The sequence below is a fragment of the Varroa destructor genome, unplaced genomic scaffold, assembly GCF_002443255.2.
Source record: "Varroa destructor unplaced genomic scaffold, Vdes_3.0 BEIS01000001.1, whole genome shotgun sequence".
NCBI classification, from domain to species: Eukaryota; Metazoa; Arthropoda; class Arachnida; order Mesostigmata; family Varroidae; genus Varroa; species Varroa destructor.
In genome coordinates, this window is record NW_019211454.1 from 3988879 (window position 1) to 4004830 (window position 15952).

Consider the following 15952-nt stretch of genomic DNA (forward strand, 5'->3'; position numbering starts at 1 on the left):
TAGTAGTAGTAGTAGTAGTAGTAGTACTGTAGTAGTAGTAGTAATACTAGTAGTAGTAGTAGTAGTAGTAGTAGTAGTAGTAGTAGTAGTAGTAGTAGTAGTAGTAGTAGTAGTAGTAGTAGTAGTAGTAGTAGTACTAGTAGTAGTAGTAGTAGTAGTAATACGTAGTAGTAGTAGTAGTAGTAGTAGTAGTAGTAGTAGTAGTAGTAGTAGTAGTAGTAGTAGTAGTAGTAGTAATACTAGTAGTAGTAGTAGTAGTATATATACATATATATATATATACATATATATAAAGGAGAAGCAGAGAACAGCCATTGGAAAGGACAGAAAGGACAACCGATACAACAACCAACTTAAAAGTTACATTACCGCTGCTGTGAAACACTTAATCGATTGGGGAACGCCGAAGAACAAGGCAACACGAATGACACGCTCAGCAACAGAAGAAAGTAAGATTAAAAAGTCAAAGGAATCATGAGCATGGGAGAGTATCAGCAACACACCAATGGCGAAATGAAGATTTAAAATACATCTTTCAACAGCGAGGAAACAATGTTCGTGTAGCAAGTCAACGTACATAAACACACGACACAAATTAAGAGAGCGCGAGGTGGGAGGATAAAGCCAATTTACTCAATCGACCGTCAGTGGCACCGAATCATGCTATAGGCCGGCTAAAATTCAGATCAATATCGGTGCCAAGCCGCTCGATCATCGTTTCGAGCTGATTCATGATGAGAAAAGAAAAGCAGTCGTGGCTGTGCGGGCCACCATCAAAACGGCCCATAAACATTCGATGAAAAAACTCATCCGCGAGAAAACATCTAGACGATTGTACATGTATTAACTATTTTCATGTTTGTTTCCTCAGCGAAAGGCGTCCGCCATTATTTCTACTTCGATGATTTCAATTACTAGTACTACAATTACCATTAAGGGGGGGGGGGGGGGAGAAGTGCAGGCGGGACAAACACCTGTTCTGTGCGATACAAATGGACTGATCCTTGGAAAAAAAGAAACCTGTGAAAAATGCTAAAGCTAGGGAAATTAGTCGAATCAAAGAAGGATGTTAGTTGGCTTTCCTTAACAGTGTGTTAGTACGACACTGCGGAAGCCATAGCGACCATGGGTAACGATGATACCGCGCAAAAAATCCTTGTATAGAACCTATAGTGATGATATATATATATATACGGAAAGCAAGACGTGGTGGCTTCGTAATAATAATAATAATGATGGTAATGAAAATAATACTGATGCTATTGATGATGGCAAACAAAATAATAATACTGATGATTACGATATAAACGAATTATAACGAAGTTGTAATGAAACAATCGATTGACAGACACAGACAACAAATACATTCTAATAAATACATTGAGCTAGCTATCTATCGACTGAGCAACACGGAAGATATAGTGAAAGGTAAATGTGAATGTAGATGTAAACGGAACAGCTAAGAAATCGGTGAAAGCAAAACGGAAAAGGGAGCAGTTGCGGGGCGACGATGGAAGCGTTACAAAGCTTCACTTGAAGACAATGTAGGGGGCACGCCAATAGGTCGACCTCTATCAACGCGTGCTGGTCAATACATACGTGCCACTTGAATTTTGATACTTCGAGTGCCGTGTGAGAGAAAAAGGCCACAAAAAGGTGGAGAAAGACACTGAGAAAAGAAGAAAATGTGCGTGTATGTTTGGTGTGTCCTTCTTGTAAACTGAGAGATTCAGTGGATGCGTGAGTGGCTGCCTGGTACCATGAAACGCGCATGCGTTAAATAGCAGGGAAATAGAATGGGTTGATCGATTGACAGATGGGGCAAAAGGAACGAAAGCAACAATGGGTGAACAGGAAACTGAGAAAGACATTGCCGAATTGCAGATGATTAAATGTTAAATAAAGTATAAAGGAAGGTGGTGCTGATGATGATGACGACGGTGTAAATGGTGACGACTAGGCTATCAGCAATGAACAATGTGCCGCGATAAATCATCGTGAAGATGGGACATAACGGTGAACGAAGATTTAGTACAGTAATAGCAACGTAGGCGGGTTTGGCCGGAAAGTGGACCGGTTACTGCTGCTGTACAAGCCAACCAAACAAATGAAGCAACAAATAGACAAGGAATACAACAACAATAACATCAGCATCAACAGTAACAACGACAATGAAAATAAGAAAAAAGAACGAAAGAAACATGAGTGTGCTTGTGTAGTAAACAAAAAAAGTAGAGAGAAAAAGGATGATGGCGAAAGAGGACATCAACAAGAAGAACAACAACATTACAAGATGAAAATAAAGAACTGAAGTTGTATGAGCTGTGAGGCGTAGAACAACATTATGACCATGACGATAATTACAAAGACGACGACGACGACGATGATGATAATAATGATATGGATAATGATAATGATGATGGTAATAACAATGATGATGGTGATGATAGACGTAGATGGCGGTTGGTCGGCCGAAGAAGTTAAGGAGAGTAAATTGAGCGACAAGTTTAATGGGTGAGTAGAAGAAAAACGCTATTTCATGGGCGGCTAGCAATGAATGAATGGATGCATTGTACGAAGCGAGTTGATATTGAGTAGTGTATTGTATAGAACGGGTGAAAAAACGTGAATTTTTAGTTCGAAAAAAAAAGAGAATTGTGAAAGAGAAAGTTGTGAAAGAGAATTATGTGGTGGGTGGTGGTGTGGGCTGGTTGGCAGTTATTACCTATATGTTCACTGACGTTCGGATGCGTGACAATAAAAAGTCTTCGATGCATCCTTGATCTGCTTTATGAATAATTAACAAAGACAACCAATCGATTTAAGATTGTCAAACTCAGCTAGAATTGCTACCTACCATGACTGTGCCGACTACGCTGCTTTAGAATCTCTTGAAGTGTTATAATTAGAAAAAACAAATAAACAGTATGTAATCAGGATTGTTCATTGCGGTGTATGCTGGCCTGTAACGGCGAATGCACATACAATTGGTGTATGGTCTTTGATGGTGTATGTCCGCTTATGCGACAGTGGGGTTCGTTTTCTACCCGCGCACGGCCATATGACGTCGGTTGAAAACCCGAGTCAGTTTGCGTGCGCTTATGTGATGTTGGTTGATGACCGACCAATTCTGCGACGTTTTGAGAACAGAGTCAATGGTCCTGGCTACAGCTGAATGTCGATGCCGGCGTATTGGCTCAGTCCTAATAAATAATTCTCAGACATAATAGGATAACTCCGGTATTCGCCGCTTGAATCCTTGAGAAGAGACTAATTTAGTACAATTTACGTACTCATCTTCGTGCACTGTATAGTCAGTGGCTAGGAGTATTGACCAGAAAAAAACGAGCGAAGTGTGTCTCTGAAGTTATTTATTATATCGTGTCAAGAGCAGCGTAGCAAAGCGGTCGCTGTGGTAATGGTAGCCGATCCCGCAACTTGTCGCTCCTACACTCTGTTTACTACGGCCTGTGTTTTACGGCGTCGCACAATTATAATAATAATAATGATAATAATAGTAAGAATAATAATAAATAAATGATGGAGGAGAATAAACAGTTAATGAATGACTGGATGACAAGAATCGGTAGTTTACGGTTGCCACAGACATCTGCGTACATACATATAGAGACGAACACAGCAATTACGTACGCCCACAAATCCATGGAGCGGGCAAAGGTAAGCGTGTAAAAGAAACAACGGTCAAATCAAGCGGATAGTTATATCAACCTACACTTACCGTATCTTTTTACGCCAGCCGCACTAGGTCTTCAGGATAGACAGGGAGGTGGTGATAGATTTAACCACCTTTGCTGCAGAGCACATGTTCCGTGTTTAAGTATCCGCAAACACAGAGTCCGAAATTTACCAGAAGAGAACGCGGCTACCGTAGACAGATTAACGCGAGCTAACAGACAGGCATACGAATATCTCACGATATTTCGTGTAGGAAATCAGGTAGTCGGAGCGAAGAGCGCACATCTACATGGTTTTTCAACGATGATGGTTATAATAATGAGATGGTACATATTCAGCAAACCAACTCATCGAGTCGGAGGAAATACATGAAAAAAAATGCGCCCCTACTTGTGATTATGGCAACCAATGCCTATTAGATATAATATAGAGAGAGAGAAAGTGTAGGCCATTATTTCCGTCTGCCAAATGTACATCCTTCAGGAGTTGTGGAGTTGAAAAAACAACATAGAACTTGACATTCGGACTTTGAAATGATATTAAAATGCTAACATTGACAAATGACCACACATCGTTTGAACTTTCGATCTACCAAGAACTTAGCTACAAAGGACCCCGCAGTTACACTAGAATTCCAAATAGAGACAGCGTATTTGTTGCTTCGTTATATTCAAAATTTTGTTCTATGACTGCTACTTTTTCATTTGGTAATCGCCATCTTTAAATTATTAATTACATGATATCAGAGAGCTGAGAATGCGGATGACGGCTGTTAGGTTTATATATTATACACAAATGAAGGTCGTTAAATAAGACACGTATAGCCTAATTAATTTAGAACGTAACAATACGGTAATCAGATAAGCAGGAAAAGCTCAGTTCATATTTAGTTAGATGTTTAATTGATACTCTAAGTGATACACTCATAAATGTATCCTTCGCTAAATCAGTCAATAGCAGTTCCTGCCAGAGTACAACAGAACAAATGAGCGAGATTTGAACTGAAAGACATATCGATATTAATAAGATAGAGCACATTAATACGTTTATGTAACCAATGGTACGATAGATGAGGTTCAAAAGACAGCGAACTGACGGAAATTACAGATATATGTGAGAAGAACTGAAGGATTATTTTGAAGGTGTATTGATGAGAAAGAATCACAGACCAGTGTAGGGGTAATCTTTCCATGGTTAAATTTCGGGTGGGCTCGAATCTTTTCTAGAAAACCTATTCAGTTTGTGTCTGAAATGAGATCAGTGTGTCTGATCCAGGCGCTACGGAATACGATTCGATTATTTTAGGCAATAACGAAAAGGTAGCTATTATGTTCGCAACGGATCTTCGCTAGTCTATTCGCATGAAAGAGCTTCCCTTGATATTTGCTGTAAAATTACTTATTAATATTTACTAGTGCAAACGTACGGATCGAGTTTATATTTGTCTTTTTGTCGTAAACGTTAATGGCTGTAGCTAAGCATTGACCTGGATGAGCATTGTAATAACTACTGGCTACTAGTTAATTGCTAAATTAAAATAAGGGGCAAACTATCTTAAATAGTGCTAAGACCTATTAATGGGGTGGGTTTATTGCAGCCGTAATAGGTGTTTTAGTCGATGTTTACTGATTTCTAGCTTACAAATTTCTAGTAAGTTGACTTTAGATGAGTAGGTGATTTCCGTATGCCATGATCGAATGATTTGCTCCTACTGCCTGCTTGATGATGTGTATTATTTATGGGTAGGCATACTAGTGTATGGTTTGGATGAATAATTGATTTCTGTATAAATGATAGTTAAGGCTGCGTGACTAATCAGAGCGAACCTGGTTTTAAGCAAGTTATTGAATGGGTAGTTAACACTTAACTATCCATTATCTAGTAACTAATTGTATGTTAATTCATTAAAATTGTTATTGGATCAAATTGAATATGCTACCTTAAACTTACATCAGCTGGAGAACCAATTTTGTGCTGCTCTAATTTTACGTTCTTTCCTTCCTACACTACACTATGATCTTTTAATTGCTGTTATATCTATAAAAGCGACCAAGGCTGTAGTAAATAAAATAAGTAATAGGTAGGCATGCGGCTGTCGTGGTTCTCGCATTCGGATTCATTGTAGCAGACGTGTTGATACCTTGAATTTCGTTACGTTTGGTTGGAGGTCCTCTGTTGATTATACCCTCTAGAATTGACTGTTGCAAGTATCGTTTTAAGCAGAACAATTCGAAGTGTCGATACGAGAAAAATTTGGATAGAATAATACTAATGCAAATTCAGAAGTCAACAAAATGGGTATAGCAGTACGGCCATTTTTCGATGTTTTGATGTTTTGATTGTCATCCGCTACTTCACACAGTCGAACTACAAGTGATTGGGTCTGACCTCGTTTTTGGTCAAAACTGACGTGAGCTGTAGATGCTTCGGCAGACGGATGTAATGGCGTGCATGGATGGTGAAGAATTATGTTTATCAGGAGGGCGGTATTCGAAGCAAGCGTGAAGACACAGTTAGTAGGGAGGCACGGAAAAGCAGTTCAGATTTTCTGCTAGAGGAGTGTTAATCTGTTTAGCGTTCGTCGACTTTCGCTGGGTTCAGTCGAAGCTAAGCATAGGGAAGAAAATTGACGGGATTCATCGAAGTCTTACACCACGCGCAAACCAATGCCTAACAGAAACGAAAGGGAAAAGAAAATTTCGTGTTTAGAATTTCGGACTAGCAGCAGCGAGGAGTTGGTAGAAACAGGCCTTAAGGCCTGAGGGGAGCGAAAACATATGGGGTGCTTGTAAATATTAATATAAAGAGCGACAACAAATATTGATAATGCTAATGAAGCGACGAAAAACACCGTGGACACTGAGAACATATAGAGTAAACGAGTGGGTCGAAGCACAGACAGGTTGAAGTAAGGAAGCAGAGGCAAAGAAGCAGGGATGGTAATGTAGCTTATAACATACAATTCTGGTGGTCTGTTTGACTTTGTTTCTGCAACGGTCCGATCCGACGTCAGAAAGAGGCAGCACTTGAACCTTTCGCCGATAAAAGCCGAATACGTCGGAGCACAGTGACCACATAACGACGACGCCATCAGTAATGATGATGGTAACATAAACGGTATATGGACCTCGATGTGGATTACGGGTGTGATCTTTTAGAGGTTCTCCGAGCACACACCAAGTAAGACTTAAGATGTGGGTCGGTCTTTAATAAGCGTGAGAGATACCAAGGACATTTCCGGGCTTCTAGATAGAATGCGTGTATAATAGAGTTGAGTCGAAGTGAAAAAAAAACGAGCAACATAATGGAACATACAGAGATGAGGAGGGGAGGGATGTGGTAAAAATAAATTTGGGCAGAGAATAGGATCAGGCCGTTTATTCACGCGAGCTGGGCAGAATCGGCCTATCACCAGGAAAGCAAGATATGACGCAATGAATGATATCGGCCATGATAATAACAATAATGATAATAATAATCATAATAACGACAACAATAATGATAATAATACTAAGGATAATAATAATAACAACAATAATAAAATGAAAAACTCGACGATAACAACAACACCAACAACAACAAACACGAATACGTGGAAAAGCTGTACATGAAATGGAAGCGGAGAAAAATAACGAGAGAATGCGGACGTGAAAGAAATATACGCGAGCGTACAAGAAAAAAGATGAACAATTGTGTGTGGATGCGAGGACGTGAGATGAGACAAAAATGAAAAAGTAAAGATGAAAATAAATAAACGAAACTGAAGGAGTCGTAAAGACTGCAAAGAATAAGACGAGAAATGAATCGTCGTTTAAGAGAGAGTTCTTTGTTCTCAGTTGTAGATAAAGCAGTGTAGAATAATTAGGCTTCTGAATTGTTGATGCATACGTTTGTTGAAATGCTAGATTTATATTTTGGGGATGTTAGGGCTATTGATAATTAAAGGCTAACATTTATGTGTGCTACATTTTGCTCTTTAAAAGGCTGAGAAGTGGCGCTGAAGCAATATTTATGTCTTAACCGAACAGCGTAATGGTGTTTATATAGCGACGTATATGCCGAAGTATAATCACGTTTGCCATGTAAGCGACGAACTTTCCCTAAAAGCTTTTACTAAAATGACGAATTAGATTGTCGTCGCGTTATTGATGAGGCACTTATCTTTCTTCTGTCGCTATGGCTAAGCTTCTTCAAATTAAACAAAGAAAAAAGCACGGATAAAAAGGTGGTAGACACAACTGCTTTACTGAGTAGCTTTTGCATAAGTTCTGTGGAGGACTAGCAAATAAGCATGTAAAATACTAATTATTCTAATAGCATGTCAATTTTCTTCATATGCTGGCAAATTGTCAATTTTAAACTAAATTATTTATAACTAGATATTTTTGGTAAAACGCTAGCTTCATTCCACTCGGTAGATGTAATAATTGATCGACTTAGTTCATATCACCTCTTTGCATCAAGGCGCTTTGGCCGTTGCTTAAGATATATGTGTATTCTCTACACTATACACAGCCTATTCAATTCTACAATACATTTTCCGTCCAAATTATCGTATGATAAAGTTTTTACTATTCTTTGTATTGATATCACACACCGTTTTAGGATCAGATGCTCTTACATTTTGTGTGATTTTCCATACCCTAAATTCGACCCGTTCTCTCGCATATCGCACTTTTCGATCCCATCTAGTTTTAAATTGAACCCTTTGATTGTTTTTATGCACGTCAACCATCTGTCTTAATTCTCTCATGGTATCAAAGCTATCTCGTAGTTCTTGCTTGCTAAAGAGAGGTTGGCCAAGCACACGCTTGCCTTCCACAGATTACTTCGCATAGTGAAATGTACAGTCGAGTATGGTGCGGCTTAGCAGAGCTATTTATAATGCTAAAAGTAATCGACCGATTTCATTAATAAAGGTACCCTTCTTATTACTTTTTGTAAAAGCTTACGATAAGATGTTTGGATAAATGGAGAATAATTTCAGCATTTCAAAAGCACATCAAAGTATTAAAATAAGAGGGTACATCGGGAGTGGATGGTATGAATTGGTGAAGAAAGCGGAGCAAAATTCCTTTCTATTCGAGGCTTATTATTCTAGATTTGTTGGAGTAGCAGAAGAGTTCGCATCGAAAACACCTAAGAAAATAGCCAAATATGCCAATCTAGCTGTAAGCATTTCAATCATATGTTTATTTCGAGGGCGGGTTAAATGTTTTCGTTCGTAAACTTTACACTATCCTATAATACTCGTTGCCGTAGATACATTGAACTACACGTTCTATGTATATTGTATTTATGCTGTTTATACATGAATACGTAGCCTATGGTGTTATTTGCCGACGTTAAGTGTAAAAAGTGTGACTTTTATTAAGCCACACTTTATTTATAAAAATAGTATCTTACACAGACAACCAGTAACTTATAATCTGCTAAGGATTTAGATGGTAAGAAGATTCCTTGACTTTCCTGATAATACCTGATGCGAGCACACTCACTGGATACGCTTTAAGTACATGGTGCCTTATTGGTTTCATACATTTAACACAATGTTCCCTTAATCCTGTTGTCTTACAGCGTTTTGAGTGAGGACGATGCTCCAAGGTAATACCGTTACCGAACAAGGAATAGACAGCTAGAAAATTCACTTTTAGAGATACGTACCAACGAGTTTCCTGATATGACTCTAAATAGAGAACTTATTCATCAAAAGAAAAATTAATTTCATTATATTGCTTTGCGAAGTACAAAAAAAATCGATTCTTCTTTTTATAATAAAAATTAGTCAGAAGGTGTGATTGTCAGTGTCGTCGAAGGCATGCGCGATGTATTCCTCTTCCACCGTCACTCATTTACGTTAAATGTGTACATTCCTAAGCGAAGGTACTTTACCTTTAGAGTTATAATAAACGAAAGAAAATATAACTAATTCTGTGTATCCATTATCAATTTTCACACTCACATTTTTCTTCACTTGAAAAACTGTATCCGACTTCCCTGGTTTTATTAGCAGATTGCGAAAAAATTTCAAAAATTCCATTAAGTTTGTAATTCGGATCCTTACAAAGTCTGATTGCAAAAATCGAGTTTTCAAGTTATTCATTTTATAATGCATGTGAAATAGAAAAAGATATTAAAGTTTAGACGTGTATATTACAAGCTTATTAAGAAACAATTTTACCTAATCTACTTCTGTATCTCATAGATTCAACTTTTCATCTTTCTTCGAGTCCGAGGTTATCATGTGTGAAGTTTTGTTCCAGGAGACATGTGGATCATACATGTTATGTCCGCGTTCTAAATAATATTCTAATAATTATTTCATTCATTTTGGCATTTGATAAAATTAATAAAACAGCAATCGGTAAATTATTTCGTCAAAATTAAGTTATATAAGGATAATGTGAAGGAATTGCTTAGACATGGTGCTCCATATCTAGGTAAACATATTTTGCCAATATACACTTATTAATTGACAACGACGGCATTTTCTATCGTTTGTTCGATATTATATACGATATCAGCTTAACACACGTACAAATCAAACTGACTGCACACATCATTCAAGTTTTTGCTATTTGGGCAATAGGTTTGCTTTGTTGCAATGTGCTTTGTGTTCATCTTGTAGTTCAATTGCTTTGCACGTTGGAACTATCCAGTTGTTGTCAACAGATGCACTCAATACTTTACAATTTATATCTTTTTTATAAAATATAAATTATCGGTATACGGATGTATAGGGTTGTGAGATAATATCTAGATGATCAGAAGCAGAAAATACCGATCAGTTATTAAAAATGATGTTTATTTTTTCTTACTTAGCATGTATGAGTACGCACATGAAGACCACTTTATTCAGTTGAGAAAAACGCGGTTTCTGTATGATTTGGACGAGCGCCACAGGGTTCAACGTTCCATTGAGTTCGATATCATGCCGCTGCGAATTCCGTTGATTTGCATATGTAACCAAATAGTAGGAACGGCCATCAAGTGGTCGTCGAGGTGTAAATATGGCCGTCCGCGACAATGTGCACGTGCCAAGTGATGTCAATGGAAAAACAGAAGAGAATCAAAACGTTATCCAATTACAGAAAATATTCTCAGGTTAGATTATTTAGATTATTAGATTATTATATATATATATATATAGATAGGTGATTTAGGAAGCACGGAGAGTGGTTTGAGAGTGAATTAAATTGCTTGGTGTTATATGGCGGGTAAAAAAGGTCGGTACACACAAAACTGAGCAAATGGAAGGAAATGATGTATAGTCGAAATTCTCTTTGAGCCGTCTCGTAAAAATTTGTTTTACTGAAAGATTTCATGCTTTCTAGTAGTGACCGACCCAATATTACTTAACTATGTAAAGAAGGTGTTGTCATTAACTTTTAACGAATTAACGACGATCAGACAACGAAGCAATATATATATTTGCTTGTACTGTACTTGCTTTTTTACACGTACTTGTAAAAAAAGGAAGTACAGTTGTTAATTCACCCGTGGAACTTCACAGAACAAGTAAAAAATCGATGAAAACTGCAATCTATTACGCAATCTTGCCAAAACTATAACCGATTAGGGTATTTTTACTCCTTCGAAAATGTACGGGTGTTTTATGTTGAACGTTATATCAGATTTTTGTCTTAGCAATTCAAGTTCATAGGCATGATGGATGTCAAGATTTGTTGAGTTAAGCATGTTCTGCCCTAACTCTAAATCCCTTTGTGATTTTGTGTGAGATGTCAATAACATTCCTGTTTATGATCCACATTTTTTTTAGAGCTTCGGGACAGGACAGGAGCATTTTGCCAGATGCTGGAGTCACTCCAGTTGGATATTTCTGGTCGTGAAACGAAAGATGGCCTTTCATGGCTTGAACTAAAGAATCACATGCTGCTTAGCTACTTGATCGACATAAACGATGTCGTCCAGAGCAAACTCAAAGGTGGTTATACGCAATTCAGTATTATTAATGTTTCAGTGTTTTGAGTTTTATATCCGTTATGCGTTGTTCCAGGTAACTAGCCCCTTCCAACTCAAAAAGTTATATATGAATAGTTACGACAATAAGTTCCAACTCAAGGTAAATTGTGTCTACCTTTAGTTTCGAACATAGGTCATTTTGTATATTCTTAAGACAGACACGTTATCCCTGCATTTTCGCAGGAACAGATAAAATAAGCTAAATAGTATCGATTCTTCGTTCCAATGAACTCAGAAAGAATCAGTAGCTCTTTTAAAGTTATTTGTAATTAGGTTTTAGCACACCTTGCTATGAACAGATATTAAGGTTTTCACTTGATGCCAAAACGCCATGGCCAAGTTTCTTGCCTTTCATATAAAAAACTGCAGTTGATAACTCGTTCCTAACACGGATAAGGATCAATTTTTTAAACTGTAAACAAGATTTGAACAGTTTTTCTAAATGGTTAAACTTTTGTTTATTCTTAGCCTTTTTTCATGTGCGCTAATATCAAAATTAACGACCAGGTTAAAAAAATGTTAATCTTGAAGCCGACAACTGCCGTCTGATCTGCTGATGGGCGGAGATCTTACGACACGAAGAACGCTACCTTAATCTTACTTGTTCGAGAGTTGCAATAAATTAAAACGGTCTAATAATACCAGTCTTGGTAATCTTCAGATAGATATATATATATACATATATATATATATAAAGCTTTCACATCTCGTTGTTGAAGCAGCACGAACGTTTCTCACCTGAGATAAAGGAAGTAATAGTGACTTATGTGTGTGCCATATTCAATGATTTCTACTTCAACCATTACAGGCAAATCGATTGCCGAAAGCCCCTCAATCCGTCGCTTAATAGAATACCGAACAGTACTTGAGCGAATGCGACCTATTGATCAAAAGTTGAAATATCAACTACAGAAGATGCAAAAGATTGCAGCCACTGGAAAGGTAGATTTCTTGTATTATTAATGAGATATCAGTTGTTAAATCGACGAAAATTGATAACAATCTATGAAATGGATTAGGAAAATCCTTACTAAACTAGATAAAAAATTTGACTTATGCTTGGGAGATCGCGGATTCTAATAAAATTACATGTCGCTTTTCAATTAGTTTCTATTTATTATGAGATTTGCCAGATACTTATTAAATGTAGTAGAAAGACATGCGATGGCATCGCGGCAAATTCCGTATCGTTTATTGATCTTAATAAAGAAAATCTGCCTTCCTATTTAAAATCGAAACAACGAGAGTAGACTCCTGGATACGGTTTCAATGAAGCCTAACCATATTTAATCCTTTTTATTGGGATTAATTCAGATTTGCTATAAACAATAGATCAAATTTGTTCTAAAAAGGGGAATATCTAGATACTACGACGGAGAAAAAGGAAGAGAAATTTATTGGCCTCTTTGATTCAATTCCGCACGTGTGGTTACCTAGGTTGACAAGAACGATCCACTGAGATTCAGAGCCAATCCCGACGCGTTTGAATTCGACAACAATATCAACAGCGGTAACGATCAAGAGGCGGCAAAGGATGAAAAAAAGACAAATGATGCTACCAAAAATGGTACGTCAAGGTCTAAAAGCGGTTCTCCAGGAGCTGCTAGCGTTAACAGGGCAAAGCCCTCCACGGGAGTTTACGTCCCACCAAAGTTAACGCCGCTGCAGTATCTTGAAGATGAGACGCATGAGGCTCGTCGAGATAGACAAACTACGCAGGCCAAACGAAGGGCACTTAGTTCCAGTCTGATTGCAGAACTTCAGAGGGAATTCCACGAAGGTCCAATGGAGGTGCGCGAAGAATATAACCCCCACAAGGAGCGGCTGAATAAGCTCAAGCGGGAGCGCGAACGATATGAAGAAGATAACTTTGTTCGATTACAGGTAAAGTTGCTTTGATATGTTGATGGGGAGTTTGAAGCTCTATCATGGAGAGATCGGTATTATTAGATCTTTGTTTCTAAATTAGCCAATTGAATTATTCTGTACTTGTTACAAGCAGTCTCACATATGTTCAAAGAGCTGCAGTCATCATGTTACGCTAGTTGCAACGGTGTTCGCATATAACTAGTGTCTCTAAACTGAAAATTTCCATGTACTCAAATATGAAAGAAACAAATGTTGTATAACATTTTTTTGATTTGCTAATCGATCAATAATTGATTTGTACCTTTTGCTTCCCTGCAACAGGTGTCTAAACAAGAGAGGCACGCTGATCGCTTGCAAGGTTTCGCTGCTTTGGATGATATCACGGAATTTGGAGGACAGGGCGATCCTGATTTTGTAGATCAAGGTCCATCAAAAAAGCGACGAAAAGCTAGTTCCAAGAAATATAAAAAAAAGTGGGGCCAAAAGGGTTTTAGAGGAAAAAAAAAATAAAGAGAGAATGACATTAGAACAAGACATTCTATCATGTTGTTTGGACTTTTCAGTCAATACCAATATTTAAAAAATATTAACATTAAACAAGTTCCTTTATAAAATAAAACAACGAACAAACCACTGATTTTCTACGAAACAGTAATATATAAGGAATTACTTAGAAATTAATGTGTGCGATCCTTTTCTTTATCTTATTGGGTACATCGATGAAGGTGCAATGTTTATAATAGTATAATCTTCAGATGTTACTGTTGTACTTTGTAGCAACCAATGTGTTGCCCTCTTGATATACCAGCTTGTATGTAGTCGTAATATTATTACCTTCTAGTAAAAATGGTAGCAACTTAAGGGTGGTCGCAACACCTAGAATATCTGAAGAATAAAGCTGTACGAACGCATTTATACTGTACACGGTATCTTCGTGCAGGGTTTTATCGCAACAGGAAAGCTTCATGGAGGGCTTTAATATCCGTGGAGATGCTTTCCCTGTCAATAAATGGGCTTCGCTTCTTCGTAGAGCCATGATTATCGGGTGGCGGATCGGTGGGAGTTCTGAAAGCAATATTCTAGTCCGGTTTTGCATTTACGAGCGATCATTTTAAATGAGTACTCGTGAAGATGCTGTGGGTAGAACCAACACGTTCTCCTTACCTCTTGCCAAGCCATAAACAACACTAAAAGGGCTACATGAAAGCTATTTTTGTAGATAACGATGAAGAATCATTAGAGCAAATAATCGGCAAAAACCTCTCAAAAAGCTATTTTAATTGAACGTACCTCAGCTAATGCCAGAATTCTGAAAGACCGAAATCTTTTGATTTCGGTCAGAGGTTTTTGAAGTTTTACATAAACAGACGTAAAAGGAGATGAGGTACTCAACTAAAACACTACGTTTATTCTTAATATAGACAAACCAAAAGTTGTCTGTGACTCTCAACCCTCGTCCTACTGTAAGACCTTCACACCACTACTACCTACTGTTTGAAAATCTTAGATAGTCTTTAGGTGACGGATAGGTATTATTCATTTATTTTTGACTTGACTCGGGCAAACTAGAATAACTTCAACAAACCTATGTGAATTACAAATCTATTTTTGGCTTTCACGCGCAACGCAAACTAAAAGAGAACTGCTACCGTGTATAACAAGTACACGAAATAATAAGCCAATATAATAATTATCAGATTATTTTAGGTCCGACTACGCGATATTGTTTGCATTAAAAAATCGTGGTCAACACGTTTTTTCTGTTTTGTTATTTTCAAGAAAATTCGTTTTGAAGTACAAATCTCTACATGTATTAACAAATTATATATAACTGATCTGGGTGGACTTTCAAACTGAATAACTTTTGAATTACGGAAGTTATGCGAAATACTTCTTCTTATCTTCTGTAAACTTTTAAGTTAAGTTTACTTCAGGAGAAGTGAGTTTATCCCCGTGATAGCTTAGTAAGTAACGTATTTGGGGACACATTGTGGTCTAGGTTTTAATTTGGGCATAAACAGACTTAATTTCGTGCTAGGAGGCAACCCTCTGGTGGAATGCCTAACGGCGATACTGAGCGTAGAAGTCCAAAAAGACGTGAATTTAAAAGAAAAAGCATCCTTTAATCTTGAAAATCAACGCTTAGTGATTAAATTTAAGGCAGCGAAAATCTAAAATTGGTAAGGGCATAAGGCAAGGAGGTTCCATGGGAAAGAACAATACGTGAATAGCGCAAACTTTTCAAGAACAGAGATTGAAGCGTTGAGCGCCATTGAAAAAATGACTTATGTGATTAGAATTAATTGCCGTACTTGCTACGAACATCAGGGTTATCTGCTATTATGAGATAGTCGCCGAAAAGGAAACAACTAATGTAGCCTACTATCTAACGGACTAATTACGG

At 37.5% G+C, this 15952-nt stretch overlaps 1 protein-coding gene across 1 annotated transcript; it reads left to right on the forward strand.

Moving 5' to 3' along the window:
* The first annotated feature begins 10556 nt into the window (after positions 1-10556).
* LOC111244036 (neuroguidin) lies at positions 10557-14082 on the forward strand. The gene is made up of 5 exons (XM_022790584.2): positions 10557-10800; positions 11477-11641; positions 12488-12621; positions 13117-13563; positions 13870-14082. The coding sequence occupies exons 1-5, from the start codon at positions 10707-10709 to the stop codon at positions 14056-14058; spliced, it is 1029 nt and encodes a 342-aa protein (XP_022646319.1). The 5' UTR covers positions 10557-10706; the 3' UTR covers positions 14059-14082.
* Positions 14083-15952: the final 1870 nt, after the last annotated feature.